The 19,586-nt window shown below is 33.0% G+C and overlaps 3 protein-coding genes and 2 non-coding genes across 8 annotated transcripts in view; 3 read left to right on the plus strand and 2 right to left on the minus strand.

The window, feature by feature from the left end:
* The window catches only part of LOC115885236 (ral GTPase-activating protein subunit beta), a 40,003-nt gene extending 26,823 nt beyond the window's left edge, over window positions 1-13,180 (plus strand). For all 4 annotated transcript variants that reach the window (XM_030904074.1, XM_030904075.1, XM_030904077.1 and 1 more), the window contains 9 exons: window positions 1,128-1,251; window positions 1,308-1,522; window positions 4,598-4,826; window positions 5,864-6,113; window positions 6,742-6,942; window positions 10,467-10,646; window positions 10,705-10,823; window positions 11,303-11,433; window positions 13,037-13,180. In XM_030904074.1, coding sequence (XP_030759934.1) covers window positions 1,128-1,251; window positions 1,308-1,522; window positions 4,598-4,826; window positions 5,864-6,113; window positions 6,742-6,942; window positions 10,467-10,646; window positions 10,705-10,823; window positions 11,303-11,433; window positions 13,037-13,148 — 1,561 coding nt within the window. In that variant the 3' untranslated portion in view covers window positions 13,149-13,180. The remainder of the gene's footprint in view (window positions 1-1,127; window positions 1,252-1,307; window positions 1,523-4,597; window positions 4,827-5,863; window positions 6,114-6,741; window positions 6,943-10,466; window positions 10,647-10,704; window positions 10,824-11,302; window positions 11,434-13,036) is intronic.
* On the plus strand, window positions 7,520-7,734 carry LOC115885243. The gene has a single exon (XR_004050701.1). It is a non-coding gene; the product is annotated as a small nucleolar RNA U3 (small nucleolar RNA).
* LOC115885244 lies at window positions 9,073-9,287 on the plus strand. The gene has a single exon (XR_004050702.1). It is a non-coding gene; the product is annotated as a small nucleolar RNA U3 (small nucleolar RNA).
* Window positions 13,180-14,216, minus strand: LOC115885238 (39S ribosomal protein L22, mitochondrial). The gene is made up of 4 exons (XM_030904079.1): window positions 13,942-14,216; window positions 13,670-13,883; window positions 13,464-13,577; window positions 13,180-13,403 (listed from the first exon to the last, which is right to left on the minus strand). Exons 1-4 carry the CDS (start codon window positions 14,146-14,148, stop codon window positions 13,297-13,299), a joined length of 642 nt encoding a protein of 213 aa, XP_030759939.1. The 5' UTR covers window positions 14,149-14,216; the 3' UTR covers window positions 13,180-13,296.
* Window positions 14,217-14,948: 732 nt separating this feature from the next.
* LOC115885237 (leucine--tRNA ligase, cytoplasmic) overlaps window positions 14,949-19,586 on the minus strand; it is a 36,145-nt gene continuing 31,507 nt past the window's right edge. Inside the window, exon 20 of the mRNA XM_030904078.1 lies at window positions 14,949-15,226. Within this exon, the coding sequence (XP_030759938.1) occupies window positions 15,015-15,226 (212 nt within the window). The 3' untranslated portion in view covers window positions 14,949-15,014. The remainder of the gene's footprint in view (window positions 15,227-19,586) is intronic.

A 19,586-nucleotide genomic window follows, 5' to 3' on the forward strand; every position in this document is an offset into this window, starting at 1 on the left:
AGTAACCTGTTAATTATAAAAATTTAAGTTTTAATTTGTAGCAGTAAAAGATATAAAAGCAAATTTAATATTGGGGTAATAAAGAATAATCCCACATAAAAAATCTAACGTGATTTTAAGAAATATTGTGTAAATACGTTAGCGTAGAACTAGACACGCCATAATATTATTCTTCAGAGGCTCGCGCCCTCTGTCAGCTATTCAGTCAAATACTAATAGGTGACGTCACAATTTTCTACGCTTCATTTCAAACCAGTTAAATTTATATTGAATTTGATTGATTATTTATTTCTTAATTGTAACTTCGTTGCATTTCTTTTTGTATTGAGGGAGTGCTTTTTAATAACTTCAATTGAATTTTATATTAAAAATAACAAAAATTTACTATGGTTAAACACCGGATTGCGAGGTTCTCAATGAAGCTTAAATCCTTAGTATAATTTATCTATCTAACATATAATGTTTCACATGATTTTTTATGCTTTTACTTGATCACATGCTGCACAAATAACTATTTTTGAAGTATCTCTTTCTCTAAGATTCGCCATAATCTCACTCTTACACAAGTCCTGACATATTAGATACTTCAAGATACTTTGCTTAAACCCAACTATAAAATAAACCAGAAATAACACAAAAACATCTGAAAAACTCAACAAATTTGCAGAAATTCGAGAGTATGTGTATGTGGTTGTTAAAAAACAGTGTTAGACTTCTTCTTTAGTGTTTTTATTCAATGTAGAAAGGCGATTTGATTAGTAACATCCACACACTCAATTTCATTTGTTTTGTTGTGAACTGTTTCTGAAAAAGTCTATAGTGTTATGATCTTTTTCCACCAAATTTTATCCAAAAAATCATCTTTATTTTTCATCAGTCCTAACTTTCATTTTTTAACACTTGATAATTTTACATCCTGAGAAACTATAAATAATGAAATAGGAGAGCCAATTGGTTGATATACCGTATGGTAGAAAAAAAAACCGGCGTCAAAGAGATGGCTTTGAAATGAAGATCGCTCTCATTTTAAATGTAAATTTATATGGGAAATGTCAGCGATCGTCATTTCCCAGCCAACTGAACGCCGTTTTTTTTTCTATCATACAGCACTATACTTTGTATTTTAGGCAATGTAGCTCATCAAATGCCAACTACAACGATCTGTCAAACGCCGTGGAGAAATTTAGATACTTTGTAACAGAAGGGTCAGTTATGTTAGCTCTTTTAGAAGAACCTCTGGGAAATGATCAGGTATTATAATTATTTAGATACATTTTGATAATTATTACATTTATTTTTTTTTTCAGGATCCTCAGCCTACCGTGACACTTCTTATTCGAGGTCCGTTTGGTCGTCACACATGGACAATGCAATTAAGGCACTTACCACGACATAAGTCAGGTGTAAAGTCGCATTCTTCCAATGCTTGTCGTCCTGTTGCTATGCAGGATAATCCTGTCAGACCTCAAGTGAAACAGAAATATTTTCCTGATGGTGTAGACAGAGTGCAACAATGCCAAGTGTAAGATTATACCGTGCTGGCAACTGTTACTTTTGGGTCGGCATTTACATGTGTGGAAGTAAATCGCATAGGGATCTTATTAAGTCGGAGTGAGAGAAATGCGACCGACCGACGCGACTCGCGACGGTGTGCTGTTGCGGCGTTGCCGATACGTCTTTCCCTATCAAGTAAAGTAAAATCGCGATCGCAAACCGCTTATTATTAAAATAATTTTTTTTGAAGAGATAACTAGATAAAATCATTAGACATGTTTCTGCGCATCTGAAATGGAATTATAAGGATATCGTTAGGGTGTCATTTTTTTTATAACGAGAAAACGTCAGTATCGCGATAATTTAAAAACTCAACTTTTTAACACATAACAGGCCATAACTCAAGAACCACTTTAGATATTGAAACTTTTTTTTATTTTCAAGATCGGATATTTTACAATATGTTTACATAAGAAAAATTCGATAAGGTTGTTTTTTCCATTCAAAAATTGTAAACAATCCATCCATTTACTTTTAGAGCATAGCAATTTTCAGCAATCGTGTAATTTTTTTACTGTCTACAAAGAAAATACAGCAGAAATATTAACAAAGTTCTTGAAAAAACTACAATCTATTATTTCTAATAGATTTCGAGATATCGATTTTTGAATTCAGAGGTCTAATAGCGCGACCACTATCGAACACCCACTCAATTCCACTTATTTTTACCAAAATGTAGAAGTGTTTCTAGCTTGCACTTAAAAATTCAAGCTAGAGGGAAAATTACAACGACTTGTTAATAAATAAACAAATAAAGTATCACGAGACGTAATTAAATCGTGAAGCTGAACGCATGACGTACACCTTTCCCTAGAACTTTAAGTACTGACAGAGGTATTGATTGGGTCGACCGGTCAACTGCGACAAATCTGCTTTATCCCCTTCCACGTGCTTCCACGTCTCTTAGCGATGTACACAGTTTCTCGGTTTATTTCATACGTTTGGCAACGTGTTTACTGTCCTCTCTTTGTTCAGTACATTATAAACGCATTGTACTCTTCTTACATACGGAAATCTCGACCCAAGACTAACCTTTGCCAGCCCTTAGTATATTTAAAAATTACATGGTGGCCAACTGTTCTGGAAAAGTTCTGTATCAGGTTTATTGTGGGGAAAATATCTATTTCCAAAAATTATATTTTCTCAAATTTTAAACTACACCATTTAAAAATAATTTTTACTCAATATAAAAATATATTATAAAAAATGTCAGAAAGGGAAAAGGCAAAGAAATCATCTCCCCGATTACACCACAAAAATGGTAAGAATACATGGAAAATCTTATGACGGAAAATAGAGTCGAATTTATGGACTGCCCTGACGTGACGACAAATATAAGAACAATGGGATCCCCGATTAGAATATCGATAGTTAATTAAATCAGGACCGAAAAAACTGTACGAACACTTATGGAAAATATTCCAGGACTGCATAAACGGAACGGATGTACCACAAGAATGGAATGAGCCTTACCTCTCAACTCTATACAAAAAGGGAGATCGTACTAAAAAAAAATAGCCACAATAAACAGCTACCATGAGTAGAATATATGGAAAAATTTTGAGAAATAGGATCGAAAACGAATACCAAGAAATAGAAGCTGAAGAACAAACAGGATTTAGAGTCGGAAGATCAACGGTGGACCACTTATTTACAGTCACTCAAGTAATAAGTAAAAAGAGCAATATAAACCAAGAGCTACATCTTGTGTTCGTGGACCTGCAGAAGGCATACGACAGCGTTCCCCTTGTGAAACTTTGGGAAGCTATGGAAAAAACCAATATAAATGTAGAGCTAATAAAAGCAGTAAAATCATTATATAAACAAACAAAAAATAGAATAAAAGTCGGCATAAAGTTAACAACAGGATTTAATTTCACCAACAATTTCACCAACACTGTTCAAGATATATCTCGAACAAGTTCTCAAAGCTTGGAAACAAAAATGTAGAAATATGGGAGTACCCATAAGGGATAACATGCTCTACACACTTTGCTTCGCGGACGATCAGGTGATCATAGCACAAGATTACGATGACATAAATTATATGACACGTAAGCTTATAGAAGAATATCAGAAATGGGGACTCGAGATCAATACTAACAAAACAGAATATATGTGTTTCGGAAGAGAACAAGATCTAATGCCAGAAGAAGGGAAGAAAATTAAGTGCTGCACAAAATACAAATATTTGGGTATGCAAATCACAAATGATGCACTGTTGGATACAGCAATTAAAGAACGAAACCAACTTGGAAGGAATGCTATCACGGTATTGAATGGGGATACTGTGGGACAGAAGCATAAACAACAAGAACAAAACTCTAATACACAATACCATCATAAAGAGTATAACCACGTACAGCTGTGAAGTCTGGCCAATTAAGGAAACAACAAAACGAATGCTGGAAGCTACAGAGAGGGATTTTTGGAGAAGATCGGCAGGCAAATCAAGACTCGAGCGAATAACTAATGAACGCATAAGAGAGATTATGGAAGTTAAACATACGATAGTGGACGACATAAAGAACAGTATACGGGCATGTCCAAAGAATGGCAGAAATAAGAATCCCAAAGCAAATTATAAACTGGAAACCTGCAGGAAGAAGAAAACCGGGTAGACCGAGAAGAAGTTGGCAGGAAGGGAATGACACGTTTATGGAGGAAAGATCTCTCGGAGACGGTGCATTGAGAGACAGACAGGCATGGAGAGATGGCATCGGAAGACGTAGAACGTTTTAAACCGATTAATATATATATATACATAAATAAATTACAACCTTCTTAAGGCCAACTGACAGTATGTACCCATTAGAAAATAAAGAAGAATACGCCCAGTCCAAGCCAGGCTAAGTAAATGACGTCTAAGGCTTGACCTCGCCAAAATCATCATCGATTTTCATTCCCCAACCATCTTTGACACCGTTTTTTTTTTGAACGTATGGTATATGAAAGAGGGAATTTCATGTGAAGATTTTTCAGAACAGTTGTTTACCCTATTACTCTGAAGTAGCAGACATTTTTAATTTTATTATTTTTTTAGTGATCAATCTATACCGACTTTGGAATCCCTTCTAGAAAACAATCTCTCTTTTAAGGAAGAAACTGAATTAATCAGTCAACTGATCAGTAGACAGGATACAGTCGAAGCTAATCTTTATAAATTACAGCCTAACACACCTGAGGAATGCACTCCTCCCCCTGTATGTCACGAATTTCAAACAGCTAGACTATTTTTGAGTCATTTTGGACTTTTAGCCTTAAATGAACACGTAAGAATATTATTCTTCCTCCTTATGTCCTAATATTCAAAATTTAAAATATATGCTTTTTTAACTATAAAGCTACACACACACTGGAGCGATCACGGTCGCGATCACGATCACAATCAGGGCAGCGATAACATGAGCGATCATTCTAGCACACCCCAACGCGTTCACGTTCACCGCCGTACCTATATGTAGTGCGCGATCCTGTAGGTATACATAGGTACAAATTAAAAATGTGAATTATGTGTACCGAAAAAAAACATTCCTTAATATTTACCTACAATATTTAAACTTAAACAATAAAAATCCATGTATGTACTATCCAACCCAATTGCAACTCCAATTTTGTTTCAAACTTTTTATTTTTAATTCTATTATTTTTGTCACTTGGATCGAATAAATCATATAGAATTTTGTGTGTTTTTACAGCCTTAATTAGCTGGTCTCAGTGGCGTTAAGTTAAAAGTTTGTTAACTTTTTCTACTAATTGAAAAATACTGCCACTAATTTTGACGTTCTCAATGCTTACGATGTAATTAGAGAAACAAACTTCTATGCTAATTGAAACCCCTAATTTATTCCACTAGTTTGGAGGTTCTGAATGAAGCTTATTTAAACCAGAGTTTTAGTTGGTAGCAATGATAAATGTTTATGATTAATTTTGAAAAAGTGTCATATTACTGTATTGAATAGATAATAGACTTTCACACAACTTATTTCTTAATGGTTTCTTAGGACCAAGGTAATAGTGTTTTAAACGTGTTTAAAACTCTCTTTAACAAATTTTAGGTGGTAGGTGTTTTGTTTTAATAAATAAAAAAGAAAAAAGACTTGCTTTCAACTCTTACTTAATAAAAAAAACAACTCAAGACAAAAGAAATAATAAACAAAGTAACTACCTCAATCTTCAATTAATTTTTTTTCAACCCTGTTAAAATAATAACATCTTTCGCAGTCAAATAGATTTTGTAAATAATAAGCCATTTAAGTGTAACAAATTTTAAATAAAACATGATTATAATCTTAAAAATATTTTTTAGGATACCAATGATACAAATTCGAACTTAGTAGCGTTGGATAGTAGTCTAGCAGAGTTTTGTAAAGATCTACAAATTCTCGATCAGCTTAGTCCGCGTACTTGCGATACAGCCCACATATTCTACGTCAGATCACAGCAAACCGAAGCTCACGACATCGTCAGCAATATTCTCAACCCTAGTGTTATATCTCCGTATTTCTTCGAATTCATACATACACTGGGTTGGTCAGTTAAAGTCCAAGATCATCCAGGTAAGATAGGTATAAAAAATAAACTATACATCTACAATTTTGGATCTTTATATATTTTATGACGCAATTGTCTTCTTTTGTGGATAGACCTATAGGAAAAGCAATAAAAGTTGGCATGCACGTCATCAAAATATTTGGCGAATGCACTCAATTCGCAATGTTGCCACGGCTACTGTTTTTACATTGACTTCTGATAAGTGTCAAATAAAATTCGTAATTTTGTCACTGATTTTTACAATTTTAGACACAATATTACTTTGTCTATGACTATTACACAAACAGAAGTTGAAAAATATAAAGTTTTAATTGGTGAACGTTTGTATTCACTTTTTGTGAAGTTCTACTCACAGTGGCAGCTGAAATTCACTGAAAGAACTATGCATTTTAAATGAATCTGCAAAACGTAAGCAACATATCAACTTTTAGCTCTCTAACGCAGGAATTTCTCGCCATTATCTCTTTCCTATTTAGTGGTTTTGGCATTTTATTGCAATGAAAATCGTAGTTTTAACTAAACAAAACGCAGATTTAATTTCAAATTTGACAAATAAAACTCAATAGTGTTCGAAAATGACAAATATACGATTTACAAAGAAAAATCTCATGACAACTAATGTATAATTTTTAGGGTGGACAGGACATATTTCAACTTCTTGGAAACTAAGTCCGGATAAAGAGAATTCAAGTCAGAGTCCTAAGCAAAAGAATTACGATGGAAGTAGTCACATACTCTATTGGGCTGATGCTTGTTCAGAAATAGCTTTTGTTGTTCCCTCGAGCTTGAAACAAACAGATGCTCAAATTAAATTTAACACCAGTAACCTATCTTGTAAGTATAAAAAAATAAGTTTAAGAATCCCTATTTATATAAACGATAATGCATAGGATTTGTAACTTTGTTAAAATGTTATATCACGATAATGCGCTCCTTTAAAAATACGAAGTTATTGAATGATATATTTTGACATCAAAATATGAGTCTATTTTTTATTGTATAATTTGAATACTATTATAGATCACAGCCTAAAACATTAAAAAGGCTTTATTATTTCTAATTTTTAATCTAACCTATTAAGAATCTAACAATGTGTCTAACATTATGTCATATGTCTTGTATCTAACGTCAAATGTCATTCATATTCATACAATTTGAGTAGGCAACCAGCAATACATCTCACAACCGAAGTAGTTCTAAACAGCTGTCATAGATGTCGCTGATGGCTCAGTACCGAAACAGAAATCTTTCTATCTCAGTACTGTCCTCGAGAAAGTGGTACTTAGATGACGCCAAAAGCACAAACCGATATTATAATGAATGTTTCATGCTAGATGTCGAGACTGTCTACATCTCGCCGAACATAATTTGAACCCCGATTTGAAACGTTCAAAATAGCGTTCCAACAGGCAAGATCATACTTCACAGGATCATTTCTGTAGTATATCTTCGCAATCTCTCTACTCAAAAGTAGAGTTGTCGCAACCATGAGGATGAGACACAGTTTCATCTCCTGAGCGTGAGATATGACTTTGACCGACTCTGTATTGAGTTGGTCAATGGTCGCCGATGATCGTTCAACCTGTCGCTTGCGGTGGGGTATGGGGATGAGACAGTCTGAGTGGTTGCTCTTTTAACCAATTTTAAAATTAATCTTTATTGTTTTTGTTATTTGTTTGTATTTTCTGTATTCTCAAGATTTACCCGAGCTCAATTATTCAATATTCACTCAGTTAATTAGTGTAATCGATAAATTTATTTTTCATAGAGATAATGCATGACAGTGAGAGTTGTTTGTCATTTTAATTCCCAATTAAATTGTATTTTCTGTCATTTTTTGGATATCGAATATCGAAATCTGTCTTGACTCGCTGCACAAACTTTACATGCCATGTTTTAACCTAAAATATTTGTATTTAATAGAAAGTTATTTTTATTTAATATAAAGTATTTAATTTACTTCCTAAAAATTTCAATATCACTTTGGAAATTTTTAAAAATCTATTATTAAATTAAATCTTTAAAGTTATGTATCCATGTGTTGCAAAATTTATTTATTTAGTTTTTTTTTAATATTTATTGAGAATTCTTCAGAAATTAAAAAAATATACCGGGTGCGTCTCGAAAGTGGCTCAACCCTATAACTTTTTATTTTCTTCAGATTAAAAAAACGAGATTTGATATGTTTGTATATGACATAAATTAGGATTCATTGACGTATTCAATTGTTTTTGGTCACTTCCTGTTTCACCGGAAATGACTACAACTTTTGATTTTTAACTGGCACCGTCGGTATATTTCTACTTTATTTAATAGAAAATAACTCTCTGAATAGAATGACATATCATATGCCAACTTTTGACATTTTCGCTTAAAAAAAATTGTATTTTAAATTTCAATCTAGAGTGCCATGGCTGTGTTAAAAACACTAATCTTTAATCAAGGTGCCTTGGAAAAATAGTTTTGATTGTCTAATGTTTTTTGTGTCTTGTCCTGGCCGATTAAAAAATGCTCAAATCGTATTTTTAATCATATCTCAATTTTTTCAAATGGAACAAGTGTGGCTCATTAGTGTATTTGGAAAAGGCATTTTTTACGAATAATTTAATACCACACACTTGGTATTTCGAGTCAAATTGTCGTTATGAACTGCTTGTTACGTTTTCAAATAAACCATATGCGAAAATGTAAATCAAATGTCTCTTTTGTCTTATCTAACCTCTTTTATACAGTTTGGGTATACAACCAGCGATACACTCGGTAGTACTAAACAGATATCTCAAGGTTAAGTACCTAAATAGAACTCTTTCTCGGTACTGGCGTTGAGAAAGTGGTACCTAGATGGCGCCTAAAGCACAAAACACCTATTATGAATGTTTCAACCTAGATGTCGCCACTACGTACATCTCGCCAAACATACTTTGCAATCCCGATTGAAACGTTCAAAATAGCGTTCCATCCGGCAAGATCATACTTCACAGGATCATTTCTGTAGTATATCTTCGCAATCTCTCTACTCAAAAATAGAGTTGTCGCAACCATGAGGATGAGACACAGTTTCATCTCCTGAGCGTGAGATATGACTTTGACCGACTCTGTATTGAGTTGGTCAATGGTCGCCGATGATCGTTCAACCTGTCGCTTGCGGTGGGGTATGGGGATGAGACAGTCTGAGTGGTTGCTCTTTTTAACAAATTGAAGATTAACGCTTAGATAGACACAAGAATAGAAATCAACTAATAGACATGATTGATGGTTGATGATATTAAAAGTTCTTCTATTTAATCCCCTGAGTAATTAGTCTTTCCGTGTAGTTGTTAAAGAGTGCTTAAAACGTGGACAAACAAGTTTCACATAATTTGTCTCTATACTTTATTATTAGTTAGACAATATAAACCTCTGGTATAAACCTAATTTGTTGTAAGAGATACTCTACCGGGTGCGTCTCAAAAGTGGCTCATCCCTATAACTTTTTTATTTTTTTCAGATAAAACAACAAAATTTGGTATGTTAGTATATGACATAAATTGGGATTGACTGACGTATTCAATTGTTTTCGGTCACTTCCGGTTTCACCGGAAATGACTATAACTTTTGATTTTTAAATGGCACCCTCGGTATTTTTTTACTTTATTCGATAGAAATGACACTCTGAATCGAATGACATATCATATGTCAATTTTTTACATAGTCACTCAAAAACAAATTCTATTTTAAATTTCAATCTAGAGTGCCATGGCTGTGTTAAAAACACTAATTTTTAATCAAGGAGCCTTGGAAAAATAGGTTTCATCGTCTAATGTTTTTAGTGTCTTGTCCTGGCCGGTTAAAAGATGCCCAAATCGTATTTTTAATCATATCTCAATTTTTTCAAATGGAACGAGTGTGGCTCATCAGCATATTTGGAAAAAGCATTTTTTTACGAATAATTTGATACCACACACTTGGTATTTCGAGTCAAATTGTCGTTATGAACCGCAGGTTACAATTTCAAATAAACCATATGCCAAAATGTCAAAAGTTAACATATGATATGTCATTCGATTCAGAGTATCATTTTCTATCGAATAAAGTAAAAAAATACCGAGGGTGCCATTTAAAAATCAAAAGTTGTAGTCATTTCCGGTGAAACCGGAAGTGACCGAAAACATTTGAATACGTCAATCAATCCCAATTTATGTCATATACTAACATATCAAATAACGCTGTTTTAACTGAAAAAATATATACACCCGGTATATAAAGACATATCTTTGAGGGAATTCGTAAACATCAACTACTTTCTGAATTTATTCACACTTAATTATCACAACAAATATGTAATTATTGATATTCAAGATTTTTTTTCCTTTTTCCAGCTTGGAGCGATAATTCCTGGTCATCCGAAGACAGAAGTAAACGTACTCAAAGTCTAGAACTAGACAAACAACCAATACCACCGAAAAGAGGCAACAAACCAAACATTCATCCTAACGTCAACACGAAAATCATGATCGTTTGGCTGGAAAGTTTTGAAGATCACCTAAATCTACCTATAGGTTTGATTATGATCAAAATATATGCAAAATGAATTATACTTCTGTTATATCTTTTTAGGAGACCTCTTAGAATGTATGAATACTGGTTTAGAGAAGGGAGTTTCTACTAAACCAACTGATGTTTTAGTTATATATTTACATTTCCTTACAACAGGGTTATTAAGGGTCCATCTACAAGTAAGCAAAAAACATATAAGTGACCAGATGTGAATTCAACCAATAGCCACCCATGCACCAGAAGATTTGGCCAGCGGACTTGGCCTGTCACGACTCAAAACTCTAGTATTTTGGTCTGCCGACTTTGCCTGTCGACTAGATCTTTGACCGATTAACTATTCTTGTTTATAAAATTATAATTAAAATATTCTTGTTTATAAAGTTAAAATTCGACATTTTATAGAAGTTTTTATATCGGTAAATGTTTATCGGGATAAAAATTGCCACGTTTTTTTAGACCAATATAATCTGACAGATCAAGTCTGCGGATATGGCCTGTGACAGGCTTGGCCCGCCACACAAGCACAAAGTTATTATCCACAGACCAAATCTTCGGGTGTATGTGGGGCGAATACAGATCTTGGGGACGGACATGTCACTTTACGCTGGATCAGTGATCTTTTTGATTAAATATTATATTAAAATTTATCAATTTTTAGGGACCAACAGGTAGAGTGAGTCTTGCCTCTCCTTTGGTGGATGGTATGATTGTTAGTAGGCGAAGTTTAGGTTCTTTAGTAAGACAGACAGCAATGAACATGGCTAGAAGAAAACGACTGGATTCTGACAAGTATGCTGACTTAACTAATTATTTTCAGTTATTATTAGTGCTGTTAAATGTTGGAGAATTTATTTTTGGAGAATGTTCCCCGAGAATAAATGAGAATAAACGAGCAAATGTTGAGAATTTAGAATTAATACAGTCGAAAAGATTTGGAAAATCATTAAGTTACATTTTTAAGTTTTACTTGGAAGTTTCTCGAATGTTCTGGAGAAAACTGAGAATTTTGAGAACATTTAGAACAAAAAGAAGAAAAAAAATTGAGGATCAATAGGTGTATTCAGAAAACATTATCTTTCTTTCTGGTTTGGTGTGCAAAAATATTGCAGAGTAACTATCAACACTGCATACTGAAATTTGTAAATTAAATAATAAAAATAAAAAATAGCAAAAAGTAGTTAAATCTATACAGTATGTCCCCGGATTGTCTTTACAAGAGGAAAAACTTTTATTATTGACATTATGAGAAAAATGAATTCTTCATAACAATTTTTGCTTGTTCTAAAATGGTTATTAATCCCGTTTATATTTTTTTCAATATAAAATAAAAAAAAAATCGTGTTCTTTAATTTTCTCTAAAACAGTATGGAAATTTGGAAAATTATAAACGGGATTAACCATTTTAGAACAATCAAAAATTTTTATGAAGAATGCATTTTTCCTCTTGTAAAAACTATCTGGGAACATACTGTATATAATAGGGATTGGCTAGTATACCTACTGAGGAATACCCAAACTCCTACTTTCTATAGAGGGTGTCCCAGAAATAAGTGCAAGTATTTTAACTGGTAGTATAATTCAACTCCAGAAACACGCCAATGAGGTTTTTTTCGCGAAAAAAAAATTTTGAAAATTCGGAATTTTTGGAAAATTTCTTTGGAAATTTTTTTAGTTTTTATTTAAAAAAAATAATTTCTTGATAATATGACAACATAGGTAGCAGATTAAAGATACAAGAAAGAAAATCCAGAAAAGATCCAGCAAAAAATCATTTTTTTGGAAAATTTCAAAGTAAAATAACTCGGTTATTTTGGACTTATTTGAAAAACGATAAAGAGAAAATATGTTTCTTTTATCGAGATCTACCACCCCTTAAAATACTTGCACTTATTTCTGGGACACCCTGTATAATATGGTGTATTATAAATACTATAGAGAAAATACTATTTTTGTAGAAAGCTTAGGTTATTTAATAACAAATTTAAAAAAAACGTTTATAGGAAACTTTCTTTTTGTGTTCAGGATTGCCAGATCCTCAAATGAAAAAGCGGGATAGCCATATTGCACCTGTTGACTGACAATAAAACTTCTCTGTGTTACATATAGTAAAATTATGGATAGTTTAAAAAAATACTTTTAATGGATAGTTAGTGAAAAGAAAGAAGGAAATGTGGTACAATTTACTTGTCAGAATTAATTTTAAAAAAGTGGGACTGACTAATCAAAGTATAACTGTCTCCTAGGAGGGACATCTGACAACCCTGTTTATGCTTATACATGCTCGTTTGTGCTCATACATGCTCTTAAAAGGGAGCATTCCCGAGGTTCCCTCGTGATAAATGGGAACGTTCTCTCAGTTATAACACTAGTTATTATTGACGTTTATTTTTAGTTACCAACCGCCACATGTTCGCAGAAGACTGAAAATTCAAGAAATCGTGCAGAAATACAAAAGAGAAATGACAAAACCAGAATTGCTTACTTACCTTTTTAGCAGTACTTAAACCTTAGTAGCTTTTAACCTACTAAATTCCTGTTAAAGAAAAGTATTATTTATTATACTTATAGCTAATAAGTTCAAACTTTTAGAAAGCATATTATTTTCTATATTTATTTTGTTTATACATTAAATAAAAGTGTTAAACCTAGAAATTATAAAGAGCCGATTATTTTCCTACTTCGCATTTGTTTCAGCCAATCTTCTAATTGCTCTTGGGGTTGTTTTGGGGTGTGAAGGTAATAATTTTCAGGGGGTAATCCTAAAAATACATTTTTATTTGTAATTTTGTTGTTAATTAATGTTGAAAAAATAGTTTTACCTTCTTCAAGCCTGACAAAGTAATGGCAATGTACGTATTCAATAATTCCGTATCTTCCTCTACCGTGCCGGCGCATTCCTTTAATAACTTTTCCTTTGCCAACAAAAGATTCAGCTAGAATAAAAAAAGAATACTATTATTTCTAGCATAATCAACTGAATAATACAATATAAATAAACTCTCTTTATTACAGACATGATACTTACCAACCCACATATTACTGGCATACTCAACATTATGGTCCTTAACCGCCAACTCTTTTGCTTCTTCTATAACTTCTCTAACATCCTTAGCACCCTTTTTAGTTACGAATTTAAGCTGTCTCACAGCTTCATCTACTGCCATTCCTCTAACTAATGAAGCTATATACCACATCTTAAACGGACTATACTTAATGTTTGTTCGTTGATGACATACAAACTAAAATAATGAAATTTTAAATAAATAAGGAAGCTCAAAACTAATGTTGATAACATACGGCTGGTCTGGGCTCTTCATCGGGTCCTTGGGGTGGATACACCTTATTATTATATTCTAGCCATTTACCAGGACCATCGCGTGTATTTTTCGCTTGCCACACATTTAAATGCGACGTACTATGAAAGCTTGCCAGTGCTTGAATAAAAAGGGGTTGGTATAATTTCTTGCTCAGTTGTAGGCCAGCGTCAAGCGTTTTTAGAGACATCCTTAAAAATATTTTTAAAATTATTACTTTTTTTGAAGTATGGAAAGTTAGGTTATGACTCTATTAGGAATGGGAACGGTCGGGGTTGATGAGAAATATCGATATCGATACTAATATTAATGGCTGAGCCTTGAGGCGTCTATTTGCTGCACTTGCTCATAGATACTACGCATGACCACCTTGCCACTGTGCCTAGATATAGCTCTATTTGAATTTTAAGTTTGTTTTTCTAAAATACGTATCAAACTTTCGCACAGATAACATACAGATAACTAAAAATCTTTCGTATCAATGTCTCTGGTATCAATTCAATGCAAAAGCTGCCAAAAATAATTTCATTCTAGCAAATCGTCGGTCTACAAGCAACCTTGGTCTCTCACAACACAAAGTCAAACAATTATTATTTAATTTTTAACGTGCGTTCGTGCAATTGTTTAAAGTTCAAAATCTCTTTAGATTTTAAACAAAAGTCAAAACATATTCGACTTGGAAATTAATGAGTATTAGACCAACGAGATGGAAGATTTTTTTTCGAAAATCAATGCTCTATATTGTTACTTTTAAACAATGTATGGACTGTATGAATAAACTTAATAAACTGAATAATGAAAAAGATATTCAACATTGAATACCTATAGTTTGTCCAATGAAAGTGAAAAGATTTCGACAGAGTACATCCAAAAAATAACAGAAAATACAAATTACCTTTGAAAAATGACTGAAACAATTGTTCCTGTAAGGGATCCTCTCGTTAAACTGACTATATAGATATTAAGAAATTAGAAAATAAAAGCATTTACCTACATTAGAAAACAGTTTTATTTAAAGTGTAACCCAATAATAAATTAAATAAATATATTTTCTAATCAACTTTCTCTTAGCAAATAAGTCACTTGTTTCCCAATATCAATAACTTTCTTATCGTAGACTACATTTATTAAGGAATTTTCAACGTTCACGTCAAATGTAGCGTTTTGTGGAATGAGGCTTTTCCCTTTGAGAGGTTCATCAAATGATGGCATTGTAACTAATCCTAAGACAGGGTCATCAAAACGATACAAATCAACCAATTCAGGCTCTGAAACAACAAAAAAAAATAGTATGACTTTTCCACCACTTTTTTTCACAAACTGCAACTACTCCCAACCTTGCCATTATCTCTGTGCCCGTGTAAGTTCATAAACAATTTCATAGACAAATTTGTAAACAATACAGGATGACTAAAATAATTTATCACAATGGCAATATTTTAGGTTTCAATTTTAGAAATTAAACTTTTAAATAAAATAAAAAATATGACCTATTCCCTAAACTGACGTTGTTTTTATTATTTAAGCAATAAATTGACTTAAAATATGTACAGAGTGGGTCAAATTCGACGCTTTTAAATGGAAACACCCTTTTCTATAGGAGATAGACGAAAACTAATATCGGTGTCTGGAGCTCAATTTTCTTCAAAAACATGATGATGAAAACCTCACATCAATATCTGTTACCGTTTCGGAGTTACGGGGTGTTTTTCAAAAATGTGCATTTTTAACAAATCGCTGTAACTTTTTTGCTATGGAAAATTTTGTATTTCTATGAAAACATTTCCAAAGCACCTTTTTACGTAGAATTTAATGATTTAAGTGAAATTTTTTTAAAATTAATAATTTAAGGGTTATCAACAGGAAAATTGATTTTTATTTGGGACACCCTCCATATTTTTAATTAACTGAAAAGAATTTAAAATTACCTTTCCAAAAATATAGCACACTTGATATTTTGTTATAATCCCCTTCGAAATACAGAATTTTTAAAAGTTTGCCACTTTTAACTAGGAGGCTTTGGGCCCCTTATTGATGATATGCCTTTAATGGAACTGGAAAACATAATTTTCCAGCAAGACGACGCACCGCCTCTGAACGCTGAAGTTATCAGCACATTTTTGTAGCCAATTTCAAGAATAATTGAATAGCTAACCAAGATCCCAGCCGTTGGCCGTCGAGGCCGCCTGACTTAGTGCCCACGGATCTAATCCTATGGATATATTTGCGGAAGAATAAATGTTCCTTATTCTTCCGTATAATCTAGACAAGAATTAGAAATACTTAGCAGTTATGAGAGGGTATCTTTCACCCCCATTGAGTTAATGAATTCCGCGAGAAATGTTCAAAAACTACCCCGTCACTCCATAACAGAAGACGGTCGATATGTCGAACGGCTCTAGCAAAATCGCATGTCTTGGTTTGCTATTTATTTTTAATGTTATTAGATATAGTTTAACTGTGTTGATGTTGGTTAAATCTATTTTAAATTGTTATAAAATTCTGCATCTCTTATAGCAAATATTATTTTCGTTTTAACTGATGCTCACAGCTAGAATTTTTTTGCATTACCGTAGCCGGTGCCGTTCAAAGCCTACTTATTTAAAGCGGGCGAATTTTTATATACCCTATATCTCAAAGAGGAATCGAGCAAAATATCAAGTGTGTTATATTTTTGGAAAGGTAATTTTAAATTATTTTCAATAAATTAAAAATATATAGGGTGTCCCATATAAAAAATCAAATTTTCTGTTGATTATTCTTAAATTATTAATTTTAAAAAAATCATACTTAAACCATTAAATTCTACGTAAAAAGGTGCTTTGGAAATGTTTTCATAAAAATACAAAATTTTCCATAGCAAAAAAGTTACAGCGATTTGTTAAAAATGCATATTTTTGAAAAACACCCCGTAACTCCAAAACGGTAACAGATATCGATGTGCGGTTTTCACCATCATGTTTTTGACAAAAATTGAGCTCCAGACACCGATAATAGTTTTTATCTATCTCCTATAGAAAAGGGTGTTTCCATTTAAAAGCGTCGAATTTGACCCACCCTGTACATGCATTTATTGGTATTCAATACTTTTTATTCATCAACAATTTTTATTTTTTCCGATAATAATTTAGATTTATATTCTTCTGATCCACGTTATAACCGCTGCAATTTAAAGAAAAAAAAAAACACATTTGTAAGATAATTACATTACAGGTTTTTAAAAAAATATCAAGGAATGGCGTATTGTCTTTAACGGTTCATATTTATGTGTATTGCAACATAATATATTTAATGTTAAAATCAAGAAGAAAGTCTAAAACACTGTCAAAAAAATTCTTTATTGGTGACCGGTTTCAGCAATTCCAGCCATCATTAGACCTTAAAAATAGATATAAACAATAAAACTTATATAAATGTATAAAAGCAAATAACATTTTTATTTTATTTTATTTGCTTTTACGTTTCATCATTCTAACAACGCTATTTTATACCATGCCTATAGTACATACCAAAAATCGCTATTTCGAAAGTAACGTAGCGATGGCAGCACCAACGCCAATGAAACCGCGACAGGCGAAAATGGAACCCTAGAAGCGCTCCAGCGACTGCTGCTGGAACGAAGTACGTCGCCGCCGAGGTCGAGCGTCGATAATCAGTTACAGCAGTTACTTCTGTTCGCGACAGGAAACTAAAACCCTCGGAGCGCGACGGCTGGAGCGAATTAGGTCGCCGCAGAGGTCGAGCATCGATGCCCATCAGACACAGCAGTTACTTCTGTTCGCGACAGGGCACTACAACTCTAGGAGCGCGGCGGCTTGAGCGAACACGTCCCGATCGAGATCGCGCGGCTCAACGGACGATAACTTCAAGTGCGATTATAAATAATTTATTTGCAAATTATAAATAATTTATAATTTTGTCGTCATTATGATCGTCGTTGTTCAGTAACAGGTTCCTGATTCGTTGTGGAGCGCGACACGACGTTACAAAAAATACCGCTCCAAAATCGCGTTACTCAAATACCGATACATCACTAGTGTTTAGTTCGTGGATTAATAATATTAAATATACCTTTAATAAAATATAACTCTATATTTTTTATATTGCCTACTTATCTTAATTTCTTCTTTGAGAACTTTATATATATTTTGGCATACGCCTGGTAATATTTTGAAATGTTTTGCTTGAAAACTTTGAATAAATAACCCAAACTGGTATGCGAATCTCCAGCTGCAAGGAAACTTAATGTTATGAACAATATTTCTTTAACTCTTCCTTTAACCGGAATGCACTTCCTTAAGTTGTATTTTTTCTTTCTATACGGGGGCCAACTAAATTAATAGGTCTTTCAAATCAGTAGCGGACATGCGATAAAAATTATTAAAAAACATTCTGTCTGTTTGTAAATCGCGTATAAGTTTCCTTTCATTGTGCTGCGATTTACTTTTGAAATTAATAGACATCCAACACCGGTTTTATTCTCTTTGTCTCCTTCGTTTTGCAATAATGATCGCACTAGCAGCCGCTATTAAAAAACTTCAGTATCATCCATGTCCGAAAGCAAGCACCACATTTCAATGTGGACGCCGTTGCTTGCAAGCCGAAAGATCTTGAGAAACACGACAAACAGGAAGCGCAAGCAACGCAAACGCAATCAGAAGCAAGAGCGCGAGCAGGATCACGAGCAATGTGGACGCACCTTTAAACACGTTTAAAATTCTTGTTTTTAAACAATTCGTTTGAAAAACAAGCCTGGTAACAAATCTTGGTAATTATTGGGAAAACTGGAAATCGTCAGATTTTCACCAAAATTGGTATACACTCTATTTTGAGGTCGTAGATTACGAATCTGAACTTTTTTCTTAGCGGTCTCTTACCGTTTTTCAGAAAAACGGAAAATTATTTCAACATCGAATTTTTCTTAATTTCTCATATTTTTAAGGTTTTCTAGCACATATTTTGTTAGGTATTCAATAAACAATGATGTTATTGCTATTTTCTGTTACTTTTTTAACCAATTCTATGCACAATAGAGGAAAATTTGCTAAAATAAATTTGTAAACAATCTGAAAATGTTGGGTTATGTGTTTCTGGCATTTAAAGCAACGTTGCCAATGCTAAACCTAAATTTAGCGTGTTTTTTTCGCTCATTCTGGGATTACGAAAGGCGGTCGCCAGAAGAACGGCTCCTTCCCATAATTGCTATTTTACCAACGAGATCTGACTATTTATAACCACGAAGTTGCACAAAAGAGTTTTGATTGCATTGATTACAACTTCCATGCGGGGGGTGTTAATCTTTTGTTGTTATATTATATCAAAAAAAGATTAACCCCCTCCGCAAAGGAGTTATATAATAAAGATTATTTATAACCTCGAAGTTGCATGAAAGAGTTTTGATTGCATTAGTTTTAACTTCTTTGCGGAGGGTGTTAATCTTTTTTTGATATAATATAACAACAAAAGATTAACACCCTCCGCATAGAAGTTGAAACCAATGCAATCAAAACTCTTCCGCGTAACTTTGTAACTTGTAGGTATATTTAATTATTGTCGATCTCATAATAGGTAATTTAAAATCCTTAATCACCAGAAAAAATAGAAGATATAGCAACGTTGTAAATATTC

The sequence above is a fragment of the Sitophilus oryzae genome, unplaced genomic scaffold (genome assembly GCF_002938485.1).
Source record: "Sitophilus oryzae breed Bouriz unplaced genomic scaffold, Soryzae_2.0 scaffold_378_pilon_pilon, whole genome shotgun sequence".
Lineage (NCBI taxonomy): Eukaryota > Metazoa > Arthropoda > Insecta > Coleoptera > Curculionidae > Sitophilus > Sitophilus oryzae.

What these genes read in the sequence shown, in the direction of transcription:
- LOC115885238 (XM_030904079.1), bottom strand. Translation starts at nt 14,148, where the DNA reads ATGTCTCTAAAAACGCTTGACGCTGGCCTACAACTGAGCAAGAAATTA. An exon ending in TGCCAGTAATATGTGGGTTG is followed by an intron (nt 13,578 to 13,669) that starts GTAAGTATCATG and finishes TTTTTATTCTAG; the next exon opens with CTGAATCTTTTGTTGGCAAA. An exon ending in CTTTGTCAGGCTTGAAGAAG is followed by an intron (nt 13,404 to 13,463) that starts GTAAAACTATTT and finishes ATGTATTTTTAG; the next exon opens with GATTACCCCCTGAAAATTAT.